Raw genomic sequence first — 21,093 nt, forward strand, 5'->3', positions numbered from 1 at the left:
GTGATAATAAAAACAGAAAGAAGGAAATGAAAGGCACATGAGAGGTAAAATACACAAAGCTTGTAAACAATGCAGAAAGCAAGGTCAAGCGGGGTTTCAGAAGAATGGAGATGCTAGTGCCAAAACAGGCAAGCTAGAGAAAGGAGCCTGGAGTCAAGAAAGAAGATGAAATTATTCTGTGAACACTATTAAAATAGAAACATCTAAAAAAACAGAAACATCTAGGAGCAAACAGATACTCCTGGCAAAAGTTTGGATTAAAGAGAAAGAAGTCATAAAAATAAAATAAGAAATGCTAGAAAAATCAAACACTAGAAAGAAATTTTTAAATGTCACTTTTTAAAAAATGAGGCCACTGACAATTTTCCAAATGATATGGGGTGGGAGGTGGGAGGGGGGTTCAGGATTGGGAACTCTTGTACACCCATGGCTGATTCATGTCAATGTATGGCAAAACCAATACAGTATTGTAAAGCAGAATAAAGTAAAAATAAAAATAAAGAAAAGAAAAAAATAGAGAGAGACAGAAACCAGACAAGTAGAGAAGTGAAAACATGAGTAGTGAGAAAGTAGAAATGAAGAGTATAAATCATACTTTTAAACATTGTAATAGAAAAAGTTAGTCAATAATAAAATATTAGTTAAAGTTTTAACTAATATAAAGATATTTAACTAATATAAAGATAGTTCTACTATCTCTCTGGAGAAGATAGTAGAATACTATGGCTTTTTACCAACAGGATGAAAAGTATTTCAATATTTTAACAGTTGGCTTCACCTTAATAGGGTATGTTGGTTGCATAAAAGCCCTGAACTTTCCCTAAGGAAACTCAAGCACAAACACAACAAGAATACATGAAAGGAATTTTTAAGCAATCCTGATTCACTATAAAACACAAAATTGATGAAAAACGTTGTGGTCAATACATATAATGGAATACTCTACAATAATTAAAATAAAGTATAGCTACAGGCAATGTGGCTAAATCTCACAAAAATAGGTGAGAGGGAAAAAAATCCATGAAAGAACATATGCCCTATGATTCTATCCATATAACTTCCAATCTGTAAAACTAAACTATATTGTATAGAGAAGCATAAATCATAAAAGAAATACAAGGAAATTATTACTAGGATTGTGAAAGAGAAGGATGGATATAGGAGGGATTCTGAGGCACTGGAGATGTTTTTTAATTTTATAATTATTTGATAACTTATCTAATAGGTTTAATGACTTTTATAATTAACTGTTGACTTAACCAATTAGTTTAATGACCTTTTCTATGTTATCTTATATTTTGCAATAAAGGAAAAAAAAACAAGTAAACAAAAATCTCCCAATAACATTTGGAAGAAATGAGGGTTTGCAGCTGAAACAAGATAGCACAAATGATGACGTGAAGAGATGGGCAAAGTTTCAGATTACAGCAAACAAAAAGAAGAGAAAATGATTGGAGAACGCAAGAGCCAAAATGGTATTTATTCAAAGTCAATTCATTACAGGACATAGAGCACCCTGGATAGAAGTAGAAGAGCTTCTTAAATCAGAGAGAAACTTCCAAGGCAAATTTCCCAAAGAAAATGGGCACCAAGGGAAAAGTAAGCAAATATACCATTTTTTGATCAATTCTTTGGGGATTTTGTGTTTGTGCATGTCTCTTTGTACATCTGCTAAAAGAAGTTTCCTTGGGTATTGCTCTCAGAAAGCAGCAATTTAAAGCTGATCAAAAGCTAAGTCCCAGGGAATTCCCTGGATGTCCAGTGGTTAGGACTCTGCACTTCCACTGCAAGGGCACAGGTTCGATTCCTGGTAAAGAACTAAGATTCTGCATGCCACATGGCTAGTCAGAAAAAGAAGCTAAGTCCCCATCAAGAGATGTATGGATAAAGAAGATGTGGTATACACACACACACACACACACACACACACACACACACACACAATGAACGTTCAGTTCAGTTCTGTCGCTCAGTCGTGTCCGACTATTTGTGACCCCGTGGACCGCAGCATGCCAGGCTTCCCTGTCCATCACCAACTCCCAGAGCTTACTCAAACTCATGTCCATCGAGTCGGTGATGCCATCCAACCATCTCAACCTCTGTCATCCCCTTCTCTTCCCACCTTCAATCTTTCCCAGCATCAGGGTCTTTTCCAATGAGTCAGTTCTGCACATCAGGTGGACAAAGTATTGGAGTTTCAGCTTCAGCATCATTCCTTCCAATGATTTTAAAACTCAACATCCAGAAAACTAAGATCATGGCATCTGACCCCATCATTTCATGCAAATAGATGGGGAAACAATGGAAACAGTGAGAGACTTTATTGTCTTAGGCTCCAAAATTACTGCAGATGGTGACTGCAGCCAAGAAATTAAAAGATGCTTGCTCCTTGGAAGAAAAGCTATGACCAATCTAGACAGAATATTAAAAAAGCAGAGACCAATTATACTTCAAAACCAAATAGAAAAAGAGGTCAGGTTTGTGGTTACCAGAAGCAGGGTGGGGGTGAGGGGCATTGGGGTTGAGGGGGGGATGGAGAGGAAGAATTGCATGAAGTTAGTCAAAAGGTACAAACTTCCAAACCTCCAGTCATAAGACAAGTATGTAGTAGAGATATAATGTACAACATGGTAAATATAATCAACTCTGCTGTATGTTATACTTAAAAGCTGTTAAGGTAAATCCTAAGAGTTATCACAGGAAAAATTTTATTTCTTCCTTTAATTTTATGTCATATGAGATGACGGAGGTTCACTAACCCCGCTGTAGTAATCATTTCGTCATGTATGTATGTCAGATCATTATCCTATATACCCCTTGAGCTTACACAGGGCTGTATATCAATCATATATCAATCATATTTTAACAAATCTGAAGAAAAAGAATAAAGACGATCAAAAGGATATGAGTGACCTCCATGCTAGGAATTTACTCTAGAAAATAATTGAATTTGCCAAAATGCTTACTACAAGGGTGTTCAATCAAATACTATTTATAGTGGCCCAAAAAAAGGAGATTTCAGTACCTGTGCCATAATCATAAAATTTGTATTTGTTAACATTTTAGAAAAGAATATGGAAAATATTCATTGTATATTAATAAGTAGAAAAGAGATTAAAAATATTACATACAATTTTGTCCCAAGTGAAAAAGCTCAAATGATCTACCTCAAAATAATAAAGTAGAAGACAAAATTACAGATGGGTTTTGTGGGGTTTTTTCTTATTTGCATTTCTATGTTTCGCTTATAATAAGACTAATGATATTTAAAATACAATTCAAATTGCATAACAAGTATCAAAAATACTTGTTCATGTGAACAAAAACTAGGAATATCATACCAAAAGTAAATATAGTAGCATTAGAATGAAGCATAGGTTTCTTTCTTTCTACTTTCCTTCAATATTACCTATATTTAAAATTAAAAATAAAATTTTAAGGAGCTAAAATTATAGATTATGGAATCTTTAATGCTTCATTTCTTTTCATATATTTGTATCCAGATTTCAAAGGGACAAATCTTTAATGTACATTCCACTGATAAATTTAATAATTATGTAAGCCTCATTTCTTAAACTTTTTTGTGCATATGAATCACATGGGGATCTTGTTCAAAAGCAGGTTTTGATTCAGTGGATTTTGGACAGGGCTTATAGCTCTGGCAAGTTCTCAGGTGATGTTGCTGGTGTCAAGGAGGTTCACATTTTGAGTAGCAAAGTTGTAAAACACATCCGCTCTAGCAATAAGGATTCAGGTAATACAGAGCTGATAAATCAATCGCTCAATCATAAAATACTTATTGGTCATCTACTCTCTCCAAATCCTATAAATTTATCCTCTGTTCTGGAGAGGGAGAAAAATCAAGGCCTTACGTTAAGGTAAATTTTAATACACCTGTTCTTTTCAAAAATTAAAAGTGCAATGACTATAATGTAGACTTTGACTTCCTATTGTCAAGTAAGGTCCCTCGTCTTTATAATAACTATGTATAACATCCAGCCACAAACACCAAAACTCTCTTTCATGAAATAATGGTATCAACATGTTCTTTCACTTTTTTCCACGATATTTTTCTTTCTCTTTCTTCCTCCCTTTTGTCCTTTCCCCCTGCCCCTTTCCTCCTTTCTCCCTTTTTCTCAGATTATTAAATGCAAAGCAGCTATCGCCTGGGAAGCGAACAAGCCCCTCAGCATTGAAGAGGTTGAAGTAGCTCCCCCCAAGGATCATGAAGTTCGAATTCAGGTAAGTATGGACTCTCCCAGGGCAGGATAAACAAGACACCAAATGCTGACTTGGCTTTGGTCAGGTCAGACCTATGTGGTTTGACTGAGAGTCTCAGGAGTTTCCCACTGTGGGGGATTACGTTTTTAGGTTCACATCAAAATCAGGTATTTATTCCCAGGAAGGATAAATTATAAGAATCAGACACAGGAATTTACATTAGATTAGAATTAGGTAGGTTTTCTTTTTGTTTTCCAGTTGCCAGTTATTGACAGATGTTTTAAAAGGAAGATTGAGAGTTTGGTTCAAAATAAGAAAAGATCTGAAGTGCTAAGGGTCTTGGGTGCTCACAGGAGGGAACAGAAGCAAGAGGGCAGGAAGAAGAGACGGTACTGAGCAGAGAGGCGTCATAGATGACAAGGTGGGTCAGTTTCTCTATTTTCCCTACAGTTGACCTGGCTTATATTTTTCCTCAGGATCACCCAGTAAGAGTTTTTGCCTGAGAATGAATGAGATATCCTCATGAACAGAATCTTGAAGAATAATGCAGGGATACTTTCTAATTAATTAAGATAATCCTTTATTTGATATAGCCCTTTTAACTATAAAAGTTTATTACCTCAATTATATTTCATTTAGTGTCAATAAAATCTGAACAAGCCCTGGAAGCCTGTGTTCCCTGCACTCCCTCTAATAGACTTTTATTACCTTTGATTTCTCCTGTCCTAGAGACAGTGACTGCCAATTCTCTGTGTGATTTTTCAGGGACAATGAAAGGAAGAAAACAAAGATGCATTAAGAGGAAAGAATATATCCTAATATATTTTTAACTGTTCCTTTTATTTTTCAAAATGCAGTTCTTTTATTGACCTCAATGAGTGTTGTTAAGTTTCAAGGTGTCATTGGCCTAAAATTATCCTAACCACCCTAATGATATAATTGCAGAAACAGGACTCAAGTCTGTGATTGCTTTGCAGATAATTGCCACCGCCCTGTGCCATTCTGATGCCCATATCCTCCATCCTCAATTTGAGGGGGGGTTTTTTCCAGTGATTCTTGGCCATGAGGCTGCAGGAGTTGTGGAAAGTGTTGGGCCAGGAGTGACCAACTTCAAACCAGGTATTTTAATTTCTGGTTCCAACTAAACAGAAACATCAGGGTATTTCAGAGATAATTTCTGCTACAGTCTTGCCTTTGCATGCTATAATCGATCTCTACTTACATAAGGGGACGATCTTTTCCAAAACAAAACTAAGACACACAATCTATCACAATCTAGCAATGAGGTAGAATATCTGCAGTCAGAACTGTCTAATGAAATCTGGAAAACACAGTCACTTTATTTACATCCAGCACTGAGAAGTTGTCCTACGAAGCAAAGCTACAAAGTGAGCTTACACTGAAGCCTCCATGGGGGCACAGATGACAATTTACAGCAACCTTCTCTAAATAAAACAGAACTATTTTAATATATAAAGACTGAAGACCCTTAGGTAGCTTAAGTGGGAAATATTATGCATATGTCCATGTTAGCTGAAACGTGTTCTTGGGAACTTGTAAGATAAATATATATAAAGCATGCCAATAGCCGAAATTATTTACTTCACATGTTGTAACAGATCCACCAAATACTGGAATATGAGCTAGGCAATTGTCACTTATCTAGGATGAACCATATCCTTCTTTCCTCGTTTAATGAAGATGTTCCAAATTGAGAGGTATATTAGTATCTTTCTGTTAGGTAGTTAGAATAGGAAACAGGAGTCCAGAATGGTGGTGGCTAAAAGACAAGGAAAGGGACAAGCCCGCGAAAATAGAACAACGGAAAGTCCGAGGACCACAGTGAGGACCTCAGGTAGAACAAACAGCACTCCTGGCTAGCCCAGTTTACATAGGGCAGGCCCAGGGGGAGGAAAAGACATAAAAAAGAGGAGCCAAAGGGCCGGGGGTCTCTCTCTCTCTCCCGCGCACTGGGGTACTCTTCTCTTCGCGTCTTTGGGTCGGCATGCCCTCATGCCTGGAGGATGGATTTTCCTCCTATTTTCGAAATAAAATAGAGCTGTAACACTGATTTGTCTAAGAGCTATAACACGGTCTGTCCAAGACCCGAGAGCTGTGACACGCCGAGGGCTTTAATGTCTCATCACATTTCTATTCCAAACAAGATTACAGAAGCCAATCGCTCTTCAAAATTTGGAATCTACAAAGAAGTCCAGCCAATTAAGGCACAGCTCTGCCACTTACTGGCTGTGTAACCTTAGTTAGCTAAGTCACTTTTCTGTGACTCAATTTAGATTTCCATTTTCTAAAATGGGGATAATAATAGTACCCATCTCAAAGAGTTGTTCTGAGAATTAAAGAGATAATATATGCAAGCAGTTAGAATGGTGACTGACACATACTAAAGGTTGAACAAATGTCAATTATCATTATTGGACTTTAGTCATCAGAGGCTAGAAGTCTTTGTTAAATTCAAATTGAATAAAAAGTAGAAAAATGTAGAATTTGAGTGAACTATGGTGAAACATGGAGATGATATATAATTTACTCTCCATATCAAGCCTATTGCCCACATCTCCTATAATTAAGGTGTTTACAAATGTAATAAATAATAGGCATGATATAGTAAATATTAGTCATGATGCAGAGTGTTGCAAGGACAACAGAGTGTCAGACAGGATTCTGCACCTGATGGTATCAATACAGATGTGTTGCTTGACTGTCCAGCCCAGAAAAAAAGAGGAAAAAAAAAAGACAACATACGCAGTACTTGGGAGAATCAGCAGTCTTGTAGGTTAACAAAGTATTGTAGCTACCTATACTTCCTACCGAATATAAGATATATACGATAAAGAATAGTGTTTTCTACCAATTCACCTGGTGAAAACTATTTATAAGTAACAACCACGCATCATCCAACACATGGCCTTTTTTTTCTAGGTGACAAAGTAATTCCACTCTACGCACCTCAATGTGGAAAATGCAAGTTCTGTCTGAGCCCACGCACAAATTTTTGTGGAAAACTCAAGTAAGCTCTATAAGCTATTAGTAAGATAGCTGATACAAATATTTTGAGCAGTATATTGGCATACCTAAATGGAGATGAAAATGTTTACATTCTGTACCCACCAATTCTTGGTGTGTATAAGAAGCCATTGCAAAATCACACAAAAGGACATGTACTAGTGTGATCACTGCCACATTGTAACAACAAGAAATTGAAAATAGGGCAAATGTCTATCAATAGGAGAACATATTAACAATCATTGTGTAGTAACACAATGGAATTACCATGTAAAAGTGAGAATGGCTAAACTTGCTCTGAATGTTTCAACCCAGAATAATCTCACACATATAATGGTAAGGGAAAGAAGTGAGTTTATGACATATATTTAGCCATATACAATAACAATACCATATACTGTATTGTTTATGGTTTATCTGAATATAGTAAAGAAAATGATAAGTGCCAAATTGAGAATAATAGCTACTCAGGGTTGTTGCTGAGCCATGAAAGACTGGGATTCTTGGCCTCCAGAGGAGAGGAATTCAGTCAGGCCAGTGACAAGGCTTGATTACTCAGAGCTTTTGTGTAATAAAGTTTTATTAAAGTATAAAAGAGAGAAAGCTTCTGACATAGATATCAGAAGAGGGCAGACAGAGTGCCTCCCCCACCACCGCCCACTAGTCTTTAGTGGGATATTATATAGTTTCTAGCAGGCTGCTAATCAGAGAAAGGAAATGTCTCAAAACTCAGAGTGGTACCAGGCCTCTCACCCACAACAAGCATTTTGAGATAACATTGGCACAAGTGAGTCATCCTGGGCCATAAAACTATTGCCATGAATCTTGAAGAAAGGCAGGTTTCCAAGCAAATATATGGTTTCATTAACATAGATTAGGAGAACGAATGTATGAGTAAAACATATTGGGTTCTGAGTCTTAGGTGGAAGCTACTTGAAGACAGACTCTAGGGTAAATACATAGTTCATTAACGTAGCTTAAGAGAAATATTTTCATAAGAAAAATGCATTGGTTTGCTCAAGGTTTGAGAATAGTTAGGTTCAGGGGGAGCCTGGTGTTGTCATGTCAACACAGAATTTTAAGACAAACCTCCTTTTAAGTTTGTATAGAGAAAGGGGGAAAAAATCTGACACTTGTAGTTGTTTCCTTCTGCCACTTAAGAGAGAGATTAAAAATCTGACACTTGCAGCCCGTTTCCTCCGTTTGGAGACCCCTGGCCTTCTTGCCTTTTACCCTCTCATTCCCGCGTTTTCTTTTAGGAGAATTATGTTGCCTAGGGAAAGGGGAGTCATTCTCATTCTGTAACTGCTTCCAAGCTGATAACGGGCATTGTCCCTAAATTGGTGAGGCAACCTACTCTCCTAACCTTCATATTGAGGGTCTCTGATCCAGGGGCCCCAAGTAGTAGTTGGAGGAAGCTGCGTCAGTCAACAGGAGTTTGAGCAACCATTTGTAACTTAAAAACCTCCATGCAACTAGAAAGAAACCCAGCTACACAGTTACAGATGCAGGGAGCAAACAGCAAAAACAGAACCATAAGCAAAAAGTCACATTATGTCCATAGTTAAGGTACAAAGTGTTGCACCTGTCAATTTTAGGATTGTTAGATGTCATCAGATTAATGAGGCATCACATGATTGTTGTTATCGAAGGTAGTCACAGATTTGGAGAAAGTCCTTTCCCTGAAGTGGAAGGACTCCCACCACGGGAAGCCATCCACTGATGAAGAGGGGGCACTCCACAGACCCAGTAGTTACATAGATTGTGGAATGCAGTGTGGGAGTGAGCCCAGGACAGGAAGGCGTAATCTTGAGGATCAAACAGCAGACTCAGGAATTTTGGAGTCAGCAGAAGCAGGCTCACATAAATTATCAGGCCCATCTGAAAAGTACAAAGTAAGAGCCTAGAAAGTAAAGGCATAAAATGACATCACTTAGTTCTGGTCAGGGTGCTACTTCTTAACTCAAGTGTGGTGCACCCATGAATCAATTCCTGGCACTTTGACAGCTGTGGGAGAAGAAAGAATAACCTGGTAAGGGCCTTCCCAGAGGGGCTTGAGGGACTGGCCCCCAGATCCCAATGCTTTTGTCAGGACCTCTGTTCTTGGCTCAAACAGAAGCTTTTTTACTCAGAGGCTGGGTCAGGAGTTACCTCCCAGAGTTCCTTTAATGCCTGTTGAAAAGCTGAAAGCTGAGTTACATAATTGGTTAATTCCAAGGCTTTAGGAAAACTTTTCCATTGAGCATTTTCAGGAATTACTGATCATCCATCCTCAGACTGTAACCATCCTTTATCAGTAAACTTTGCTCCTCTTTTCTCATATCTTTCTAATTCTTCCTCAGTGTATTGTGGTTTTCCTTATCCACAGGACCTGTCCAGATCAAAGTCCTCTGCAGTGAAGGGGTTTCCTTAAGTGCCACCTTTCTGACTTGACAGCCAGCTGATTACCCTTGGCTCCTTTACTCCTGTCCCTGCTGTGCTCTTCGCAATGCATAACAGCTACTTCTTTAGGACAATATATAGCAGTTAAAAGTCTCTCAATCTCTCTGAAATGTTTTTAATAGGTTCTCCTGTTGCTATTTTAAATGGTCTTTCTTTCCAATTTGCAGCATGAGCATGAAAAGTCAAATAAGCCTACTTAGAATCAGTGTAGATATTTACTCACTGCCCATTGCTTAACTCAAGAGCCAGAATCACAATCTCCACTAGCTGAGCAGTTGTTCCCTGGGAGAGATTTTGCTTCTAAAACCTGTTTAGCCATTACCATGGCATAACCTGCTTTATGCTTCCCATCCCGAACAAAAGAACTGCCATCTGTAAATATTTCCATGTCAGGACTGTCTAATGGGGTATCCATCAGATCTTCCCAAGCTGCATAAAGTTAGAAATTGGGAACAATCATGATCAGGTGTCTCATTTTCCTTTTCAGGAAGGAAAGTGGCAGGATTTAAGTTTCCACAAACTTTAAGATTAGTTATTTGTCCTTCTAACAACAATGACTGATATTTAAGAAGCCAACTGTCTGTCATCCAAATATTAACCTTAGAGTTTAAGAATACACTCCTGTAGGCTGCTGGTGAGGCCTTCGGGGTTGTGTCAAAAATCCCAAGGCCATACCTTTTCTTTCAGTGACAAACAAGTTAATTTCTGACCCTGTGGGCAAGCTCAAAGCTAGAGCTTGCAGGAGAGCAGTCTGAAGAGCCTTAAAAGCCTTTGAGTATCTGGAGACCAAAGCAGTTTGTCAGTTTGGGCTTGTTGAGTTTCAGTTATAAGCTTATACAAAGGCCAGGCAAGTTCCCCATAACTGGGAATCCAAATGCAGCAGTACCCTATGATTCCAAAAAATCCTCTCAATTGTCTTAAAGTCATAGATAGAGGATGATTTAATATAGGTTTAACTCAGAAAGCAAACTTCAAATCAATGACTGAAAAATATTTGACTCGTTCAGGAATTTCAGACAATAGAGTATAAGGATTAGGCACCGTGGGGTGTAAAGGAACTGCAGCCTCATTTATTGTTTGTAAATCTTGAACTAGTCTCCATTTATCATTTGACTTCTTTATACCCAGAATAGGAATGTTGCATGGATTGTTACAGGGAATTAATAGCCCCAGCTCCTTTAAATTCTCAATAATGGGTTTTAACTCTCCCTTAACCTCAGGTTTCAGTGGATACTGCTTTTTATGTGAAAATAAGTGTGGGTATTCGAGCTTCACAACTACAGGAATAGCGTTTTGTGCTTGACCCACAGACTTTCCATCAGCCAACACTCTTGGATTTACATTTTGTCCAATTAAAGGGAGAAAAAGGTAGGGCTCCATATTCACAAAAACAGGCATGGACCTTACTCACTATATCCCTCCCCAAAATGGGTAATGGAGACTCTGGTATGATCAGAAACTCGTATGAAAATAGCAGAGTTTGAAACTCATATGAAAATGCATACTGAAATAATAACATTTGGCTCGTCCAGACAGTTCCATTACAGAAGCAGATCTGGGAGAAAGAGAGCCAGGGGCTTCAGTAAGCACAGAGTAAGTTGCCCCAGTGTCCAAAAGGAAATCGACGGATTGGCACCCCTACAGTTATTAATACTCAGAGTTCCTCAGATGTAAATTAGGACAGGAGCTTGTGTGGGGACCCCTGGGCACCTTCAATCCTGATTGTCTTGGGAGTCTGACCCCTGAAACCTATGCCTCTGGGGGCAGTCTCTCCTCGAGTGTGGTCCCTTGCAGACTGGACATGGAGCCTGGGGACTTAGATGCCTGAGGGCAATCCTGTTTGAGGTGCCCCTCCTTTCCACAGGAATAGCAAGCCTATCCCTTTTCACCTGGGTCCCTCTGGGAATTTTTCTCGGGTTGTTTAAGAATGGTTCAGACAGCCATTACAAGGGCTTCCGCCTGTTCTTTTGTCATTCTCTGCCTTTCTTTCCTCATATTCCCTGCCAGAATAGACTGTCTGAGCCTGTTGCAACAGATTATCTAAAGACTGATTTGGCCCATATACCTGTTTTAATAGCTTACAGCAGATATCTGGAGCCGATTGAGTGAAAAATCTATCTTTTAAGATCATTCTTCCCTCTTCATTTTTGGGATCAGTCTACCTAGGAATTCACCAGGAGCTTCCTTCTCTTCCTGTTCTGTTTTCTGTTTGCCAGTTTGGCATAGTTTAAAGACTTATTTTAAAGTCACGTGTTTGCCTGAGTCCTTCAAAAACACATCTAACAAAATGACTCTGATCCCATCTTTCTTTAGCTGTGTTACAGTCCCAATCTCATTCTATAGTTGGGACCTCCTGATTCTTAGTGGGGAGGGTGGCTATCTTGTCCTCTATCTTCCCTACTGATTCGTTACCAAGCCATTCATCTCCATAAGCAACCGCCTTCCCCAAAACTGGAGTTTTTGAGGAAGGAGTTAGTGTTTGTCCCAAGACATACATCACACTCTGCCAAGTAAGGTCATAAAGCAGAGTAACACCCTTAAAAGCGCTAATATATTTTTCTAGGTGCTCTAAACAGTCTCCTAGATCCTCCTTGGTTCTTTGTATTTCTTGATAAGAAAAGGGCTTATTAACTCTCATAGACTGATTATTTCTCCCAGTGGGTGCTTCATGAAGATGCAATAGCTTGTGTGGCTGTTCCTCAGCCCCTCTGGCTGCTCTGTGCATATGATCCCAGGGATAGACTGGAGAAACCTACTTTTCTTTATCTCTTTGTCTCCTGTCTTCCATCTCATCCTGTATGTTACCCTTTTTTTTGCTGTTGATAGGACCCACATTGTATTGGAGAAGGAAATGGCAACCCACTCCAGTGTTCTTGCCTGAGGAATCCCAGGGACAGGGGAGCCTGGTGGGCTGCTGTCTATGGGGTTGCACAGAGTCAAACATGACTGAAGTGACTTAGCAGCAGCAGCAGGGCCCACATTGTAAGGCGAGTACAGAGAAAAAAAGAGCAAGCCGGGCAGTCAGGCAAGAAAAAGGAAATTGATCTTCCCTGGGAGGGAAGATCCACCGCAACTGGGTGGGCTCCTCTCACAAGCCCACCTCCAGTGGTCCCCTCCCTTGGACCTTGCCAAGAAACTGAGATGACCTCCAGGATGGTACTCTCCACTTGCCTTGCTGGAGTGACATCCATACACCAGCCCACATTTCATTCATCAGTTATGAGAGTGAGAGAAATCCCATTCCCTCAGACTCTCTCTCTCTCCTCTATTCCAATTCCTAGCGCTAGGCAGGAGGATCCCCACAGTCCTCGGGCCCTGGGCCTCGTGCCTCATCTGATTTTGAAGTAGGGGACTCCCATTACAAAGCAGACTATTATTACTCCCTGAGAAACTCCTGAGACTGGGGATGCCTTTTCCCTCAGACCTATCTCCTCGCTCTTACCCTTGTCTAACCTCCCTATTCAGCCACAATGGGAAATTCTCAATCCTAGCTGTCAAAATCTACTCCTCTAAGATGCCTAATAGAGTTTTGCCAAGAAAATGCAGTGGTCATAGCAAACACCCTCTTCCAACAACACAAGAGAAGATTCTACACATGGACATTACCAGATGGTCAACACCGGAATCAGATTGATTCTGTTCTTTGCAGCCAAAGATGGAGAAGCTCTATAAAGTCAGCAAAAACAAGACCGGGAGCTGACTGTGGCTCAGATCATGAACTCCTTATTACCAAATTCAGACTTAAATTAAAGAAAGTAGAGAAAACCGCTAGACCATTTAGGTATGACCTAAATCAAATCCCTTATGATTACATAGTGGAAGTGAGAAATAGATTTAAGGGCCTAGATCTGATAGATAGAGTGCCTGATGAACTAGGGAAAGAGGTTCGTGACATTGTACAGGAGACAGGGATCAAGACCATCCCCATGGAAAAGAAATGCAAAAAAAGCAAAATGGTTGTCTGGGGAGGCCTTACAAAAAGGTGTGTAAAGAAGAGAGGTGAAAAGCAAAGGAGAAAAGGAAAGATATAAGCATCTGAATGCAGAGTTCCAAAGAATAGCAAGAAGAGATAAGAAAGCCTTCTTCAGAGATCAATGCAAAGAAATAGAGGAAAACAACAGAATGGGAAAGACTAGAGATCTCTTCAAGAAAATTAGAGATACCAACGGAACGTTTCATGCAAAGATGGGCTCGATAAAGGACAGAAGTGGTATGGACCTAACAGAAGCAGAAGATATTAAGAAGCGGTGGCACAAATACATGGAAGAACTGTACAAAAAGATCTTCACGACCCAGATAATCATGATGATGTGATCACTAATCTAGAGTCAGACATCTTGGAATGTGAAGTCAAGTGGGCCTTGGAAAGCATCACTACGAACAAAGCCAGTGGAGGTGATGGAATTCCAGTGGAGCTGTTTCAAATCCTGAAAGATGATGCTGTGAAAGTGCTGCACTCAATATGCCAGCAAATTTGGAAAACTCAGTAATGGCCACAGGACTGGAAAAGGTCAGTTTTCATTCCCATCCCAAAGAAAGGCAATGCCAAAGAATGCTCAAACTACCACACAATTGCACTCATCTCACCTGCTACTAAAGTAATGCTCAAAACTCTCCAAGCCAGGCTTCAGCAATACGTGAACCATGAACTCCCTGATGTTCAAGCTGGTTTTAGAAAAGACGGAGGAAACAGAGATCAAATTGCCAACATCCGCTGGATCATGGAAAAGCAAGAGAGTTCCAGAAAACATCTATTTCTGCTTTATTGACTATGCCAAAGCCTTTGACTGTGTGGATCACAATAAACTGTGGAAAACTCTGAAAGAGATGGGAATACCAGACCACCTGACTTGCCTCTTGAGAAAACTGTATGCAGGTCAGGAAGCAACAGTTCGAACTGGACATGGAGCAACAGACTGGTTTCAAATAGGAAAAGGAGTACGTCAAGGCTGTACATTGTCACCCTGCTTATTTAACTTATATGCAGAGTACATCATGAGAAACGCTGGACTGGAAGAAACACAAGCTGGAATCAAGATTGCCAGGAGAAATATCAATAACCTCAGATATGCAGATGACACCACCCTTATGGCAGAAAGTGAAGAGGAGCTAAAAAGCCTCTTGATGAAAGTGAGAGAGGAGAGTGAAAAAGTGGGCTTAAAGCTCAACATTCAGAAAACAAAGATCATGGCATCTGGTCCCATCACTTCATGGGAAATAGATGGGGAAACAGTGGAAACAGTGTCAGACTTTATTTTGGGGGGCTCCAAAATCACTGCAGATGGTGACTGCAGCCATGAAATTAAAAGACACTTACTCCTTGAAGAAAAGTTATGACCAACCTAGATAGCATATTCAAAAGCAGAAACATTACTTTGCCTACTAAGGTCTGTCTAGTCAAGGCTATGGTTTTTCCTGCGGTCACGTATGGATGTGAGAGATGGACTGTGAAGAAGGCTGAGCGCTGAAGAATTGATGATTTTGAACTGTGGTGTTGGAGAAGACTCTTGAGAGTCCCTTGGACTGCAAGGAGATCCAACTACTCCATTCTGAAGGAGATCAGCCCTGGGATTTCTTTGGAAGGACTGATGCTAAAGCTGAAACTCCAGTACTTTGGCCACCTCATGTGAAGAGCTGACTCATTGGAAAAGACTCTGATGCTGGGAGTGATTGAGGACAGGAGGAAAAGGGGGTGACCGAGGATGAGATGGCCGGATGGCATCACGGACTCGATGGACGTGAGTCTGAGTGAACTCTGGGAGATGGTGATGGACAGGGAGGCCTGGCATGCTGCAATTCATGGGGTCGCAAAGAGTCAGACTAGACTGAGCGACTGAACTGAACTGAAGATGCCTTCTCCAAAACCTAAAAGATAAGACCAAAAAGGCTTATTTACAATACTAACACTGGTTGGCACAATACACTTGATAACAGTCTCCAATGGCCAGAAAACAGAACTCTCAATTATAATACTCTATGGAACCCTGATCACTGAAGAAGGCTTTCTTATCTCTTCTTGCTATTCTTTGGAACTCTGCATTCAGATGCTATATCTTTCCTTTTCTCCTTTGCTTTTCACCTCTCTTCTTTTCACAGCTATTTTAAGGCCTCCCCAGACAGCCATTTTGCTTTTTTGCATTTCTTTTCCATGGGGATGGTCTTGATCCCTGTCTCCTGTACAATGTCACGAACCTCTTTCCCTAGTTCATCAGGCACTCTATCTATCAGATCTAGGCCCTTGAATCTATTTCTCACTTCCACTATGTAATCATAAGGGATTTGATTTAGGTCATGCCTAAATGGTCTAGCGGTTTTCTCTACTTTCTTTAATTTAAGTCTGAATTTGGTAATAAGGAGTTCTTGATCTGAGCCACAGTCAGCTCCCGGTCTTGTTTTTGCTGACTTTATAGAGCTTCTCCATCTTTGGCTGCAAAGAACAGAATCAGTCTGATTCCGGTGTTGACCATCTGGTGATGTCCATGTGTAGAATCTTCTCTTGTGTTGTTGGAAGAGGGTGTTTGCTATGACCACTGCATTTTCTTGGCAAAACTCTATTAGTCTTTGCCCTGCTTCATTCCCCATTCCAAGGCCAAATTTGCTTGTTACTCCAGGTGTTTCTTGACTTCCTACTTTTGCATTCTAGTCCCCTATAATGAAAAGGACATCTTTTTTGGGTGTTTGTTCTACAAGGTCTTCTAGGTCTTCATAGAACCGTTCACCTTCAGCTTCTTCAGCATTACTGGTTGGGGCATAGACTTGGATAACTGTGATATTGAATGGTTTGCCTTGGAAATGAACAGAGATCATTCTGTCATTTTTGAGATTGCATCCAAGTACTGCATTTCAGACTCTTTTGCTGACCATGATGACTACTCCATTTCTTCTGAGGGATTCCTGCCCACAGTAGTAGATATAATGGTCATGTGAGTTAAATTCACCCATTCCAGTCCATTTTAGTTCGCTGATTCCTAGAATGTCGACGTTCACTCTTGCCATCTCTTGTTTGACCGCTTCCAATTTGCCTTGATTCATGGACCTGACATTCCAGGTTCCTATGCAATATTGCTCTTTACAGCAACAGACTTTGTTTCTATCACCAGTCACATCCACAGCTGGGTATTGTTTTTGCTTTGGCTCCATCCCTTCATTCTTTCTGGAGTTATTCCTCTACTGATCTCCAGTAGCATACTGACCTGGGGAGTTCCTCATCCAGTATCCTACTATTTTGCCTTCTCATACTGTTCATGGGGTTCTCAAGGCAAAAATACTGAAGTGGTTTGCCATTCCCTTCTACAGTGGACCACCTCTCCACCATGACCCGCCCGTCTTGGGTTGCCCTGCGGGCATGGCTTGGTTTCCTTGAGTTACACAAGGCTGTGGACCTAGTGTGATTAGATTGACTAGTTTTCTGTGAGTATGGTTTCAGTGTGTCTGCCTTCTGATGCCCTCTTGCAACACCTACCATCTTACTTGGGTTTCTCTTACCTTGGGCATGGGGTATCTCTTCACGGCTGCTCCAGCAAAGCGCATCCGCTGCTCCTTACCTTGGACGAAGAGTATCTCCTCACCGCCACCCTTCCTGACCTTCAAAGTGGAAGAGCTCCTCTATGGACCTAACAGAAGAAGAAGATATTAAGAAGAGGTGGCAAGAATACACAGAAGAACTATACAAAAAAGATCTTCATGACCTAGATAATCACAATGGCGTGATCACTCATTTAGAGCCAGACAACCTGGAATGTGAAGTCAAGTGGGCCTTAGAAAGCATCACTACAAACAAAGCTAGTGGAGGTGATGGAATTCCAGTGGGGCTATTTCAAATCCTGAAAGACGATCCTGTGAAAGTGCTGCACTCAATATGTCAGCAAATTTGGAAAACTCAGCAGTGGCCACAGGACTGGAAAAGGTCAGTTTTCACTCCAATCCCAAAGAAAGGCAATGCCAAAGAATGCTCAAACTACCACACAATTGCACTCATCTCACCTGCTACTAAAGTAATGCTCAAAACTCTCCAAGCCAGGCTTCAGCAATACGTGAACCGTGAACTCCCTGATGTTGAAGCTGGTTTTAGGAAAGACAGAGGAACCAGAGATCAAATTGCCAACATCCGCTGGATCATGGAAAAAGCAAGAGAGTTCCAGAAAAACATCTATTTCTGCTTTATTGACTATGCCAAAGCCTTTGACTGTGTGGATCACAATAAACTGTGGAAAATTCTGAAAGAGATGGGAATACCAGACCACCTGACCTGCCTCTTGAGAAATCTGTATGCAGGTCAGGAAGCAACAGTTCGAACTGGACATGAAACAACAGACTGGTTCCAAATAGGAAAAGGAGTATGTCAAGGCTGTATATTGTCACCCAGCTTATTTAACTTCTATGCAGAGTACATCATGAGAAACGCTGGACTGGAAGAAACACAAGCTGGAATCAAGATTGCTGGGAGAATATCAATAACCTCAGATATACAGATACCACCCTTATGGCAGAAAGTGAAGAGGAACTAAAAAGCCTCTTGATGAAAGTGAAAGAGGAGAGTGAAAAAGTTGGCTTAAAGCTCAACATTCAGAAAACGAAGATCATGGCATCTGGTCCCATCACTTCATGGCAAATAGATGGGGAAACAGTGGAAGCAGTGGCAGACTCTTTTTCAGGGGGCTCCAAAATCACTGCAGATGGTGACTGCAGCCATGAAATTAAAAGACGCTTACTCCTTGGAAGAAAAGTTATGACCAACCTAGATAGCATATTCAAAAGCAGAGACATTACTTTGCCGACTAAGGTCCGTCTAGTCAAGGCTATGGTTTTTCCTGTGGTCATGTATGGATGTGAGAGTTGGACTGTGAAAAAGGCTGAGCACCGAAGAATTGATGCTTTTAAACTGTGGTGTTGGAGAAGACTCTTGAGAGTCTCTTGGACTGCAAGGAGATCCAACAAGTCCATTCTAAGGGAGATCAGTCCTGGGATTTCTTTGGAAGGAATGATGCTAAAGCTGAAATTCCAGTACTTTGGCCACCTCATGCGAAGAGTTGACTCATTGGAAAAGACTCTGATGCTGGCATGGATTGGGGGCAGGAGGAGAAGGGGATGACAGAGGATGAGGTGGCTGGATGGCATCACTGATTCAATGAATGTGAGTCTGAGAGAACTCCAGGAGTTGGTGATGGACAGGGAGGCCTGGCGTCCTGCAATTCATGGGGTCACAAAGAGTTGGACACGACTGAGCCACTGAACTGATGGGACCTTGATAACATCTGCCACCACAATGGCAAGTGGTTAGAAATCCCTTATGTTCAGGCTTTCTTTCTCCGCTCTCAACCCTTTCTCTGTGAATCCTGTTCTACTTCTCAAATACTTTTAGCCTTCTCTGGGCCACATCCTCCTAATACAATGTCTCTCGATTCCTGTTCAGACTTTTCTTCTTCTTCCTTGACCCTTCCCACCACAGACTACTCCCTATCACTACCAATCCCCTTGCAGTCGCTCCAGATCCAGTTCCACAGCCTCCACCTTACATCCCCTCTTCTCTCCCTCTTTCTGAAGGCAGCTCCCAACGCCCCTCCCCAGCCTTTGCCTGTAATAAGCTCTGAGTTCTCAGCCCCACCCTCTACCCTGAGGGTCCCAAGGCTTTACCCAGACCTCCCTAGATCTCCTCCCCACAGCCAGTCCTGAACAACTTTAAAACGGGAAACTTCACTGCAGGACCCCACTCCTTCCCCTGCTCCAGTCCTCCCTTCAGGAGAAGTAGCTGGAGCAGAAGGCATTGTTAGGGTTCATGTCCCATTCTCCCTCACGATCTGTCTCAGACTGAAAGCATCTTGGCTCCTTCTCCTCATACCTGGATATCATCTAAAATAATTCAAGTGTCTTACCCAGTCTTATGACTTAACCTGGCATGATATTTACATCATCCTTTCCTCCACTCTTCTCCCAGAAGAGAAAGAATGAGTATGGCAAGCCTTTCAGGTGCATGCTGATGAGATACATAGGACAGATGACCCTAAGCCCGTAGGGGCAACAGCTGTCACCCAAGAAGATCCCAACTGGGATTATCAGGCAGGGAGACCTGGATGAGTAGCCCATAATCACATGGTTGCTTGTCTCACTGTGGGCCTTCAAAAGGCAGGGCATTAAAAAAAAAAAAAAAAGGCAGGGCATAAAGCCATCAACTTTGATAAGCTCCAGGAAATAACTCAAGGGCTAGATGAAAACCCAGTACAATTTCTGGCCAGGTTAACAGAACCACTACAAAAATATACAAAATTAGACCCCACTTCAGCAGAGGGCACCATTGTCCTTAACACCAATTTTATCTCCCAGTTGTCCCCAGATATCTGAAAGAAACTAAAAAAGGCAGAAGGCCCTCAAACCCCTCACCAAGACCTTTTAAATTTAGCCTTTAAGAGTTTCAATAACCGGGAAGAATAGTCAAAGCTAGAGAAGGCCCAAAGAGATCAGGCGAAATGCCACCTTTTAGCCCTTGCCCTACGTGGCTCCAAGCCACCATCAACCAACAAAGAAAGGAAGCCACCTGGACCCTGCTTCAAATGCAGCAAAGAAGGCCACTGGACCCGCTCGTGCCTAAAGCCAAGGCCCCCTCCAGGTTCATGTCCCAGCTGTGGCATAACAGGACATTGGAAAGTCAACTGCCCAAGTCCACCTCCAGGGATCCGGACATTCCCCTCCTGGTTCCGAGCAGGAGTCCTCCGACCAGCTCTGCCCAACTTCCACAGACTTGCCACTGAAGACTGAAGGTGCCCAGGGCCCCAGGGCCCCAGGCCCCGACTCTCATTACCTCTATGGAGCCCAGGGTAACTCTTACAGTGGCAAGACCGCTTACAAGCCTTCACCAACTGAACTATCCATGAGCTACTTCTAACTCACTCAGATTATCAAACACTTTGACCCCACACAAATCCCCTTGACCTACATTCCAGCCTTTTCTTATCTTACCCCCACAATGTCTTATCTTACCCCCATGATTCCCCTGTCCTGAAGGAAGCAGTTACAGAAGATTGACCTTTGGCCCTTATCCAAAATCAAAAAGGCGGGAATGATCGGGCCCACATGGGGTCTCATTGATAAGATGGCTCATTATGTCGACCTTGCAAATGAAGAATAAAATCACAGTGATCTGTGAGACTGACCAAATTGCCCAAATGGCATCCTGTTATCTCACTGGCACTTATCTTCTCAAAGCTGCAAGACCACCAGATTCCAGACCTCTGGCTATGTGACCATCTCTTCACAGAATTTTTCATTGGTATAAGAAGGACTCCATCAGAAAGAGAGAACACTGGTTCTCCTTAAGAGCCAGTCACTCTCTCTTTTCCCTCTAATAAATTTCCTTTTTCTTGCCTGACTGCCCAGCTCACTCTCTTTTCCTCTGCACTCGCCTTACAGCTG

The 21,093-nt window shown here is 41.3% G+C and overlaps 1 protein-coding gene across 1 annotated transcript in view; it reads left to right on the plus strand.

Annotated features, from left to right (window-relative positions):
* Positions 1-1,506: 1,506 nt before the first annotated feature.
* Positions 1,507-21,093, plus strand: part of LOC105605903 (all-trans-retinol dehydrogenase [NAD(+)] ADH4-like) — a 41,502-nt gene continuing 21,915 nt past the window's right edge. The window contains exons 1-4 of the mRNA XM_027970866.2: positions 1,507-1,599; positions 4,141-4,242; positions 5,199-5,340; positions 7,162-7,249. Coding sequence (XP_027826667.1) covers positions 1,582-1,599; positions 4,141-4,242; positions 5,199-5,340; positions 7,162-7,249 — 350 coding nt within the window. The 5' untranslated portion in view covers positions 1,507-1,581. The remainder of the gene's footprint in view (positions 1,600-4,140; positions 4,243-5,198; positions 5,341-7,161; positions 7,250-21,093) is intronic.

Source organism: Ovis aries, chromosome 6 (assembly GCF_016772045.2).
Source record: "Ovis aries strain OAR_USU_Benz2616 breed Rambouillet chromosome 6, ARS-UI_Ramb_v3.0, whole genome shotgun sequence".
NCBI lineage: Eukaryota > Metazoa > Chordata > Mammalia > Artiodactyla > Bovidae > Ovis > Ovis aries.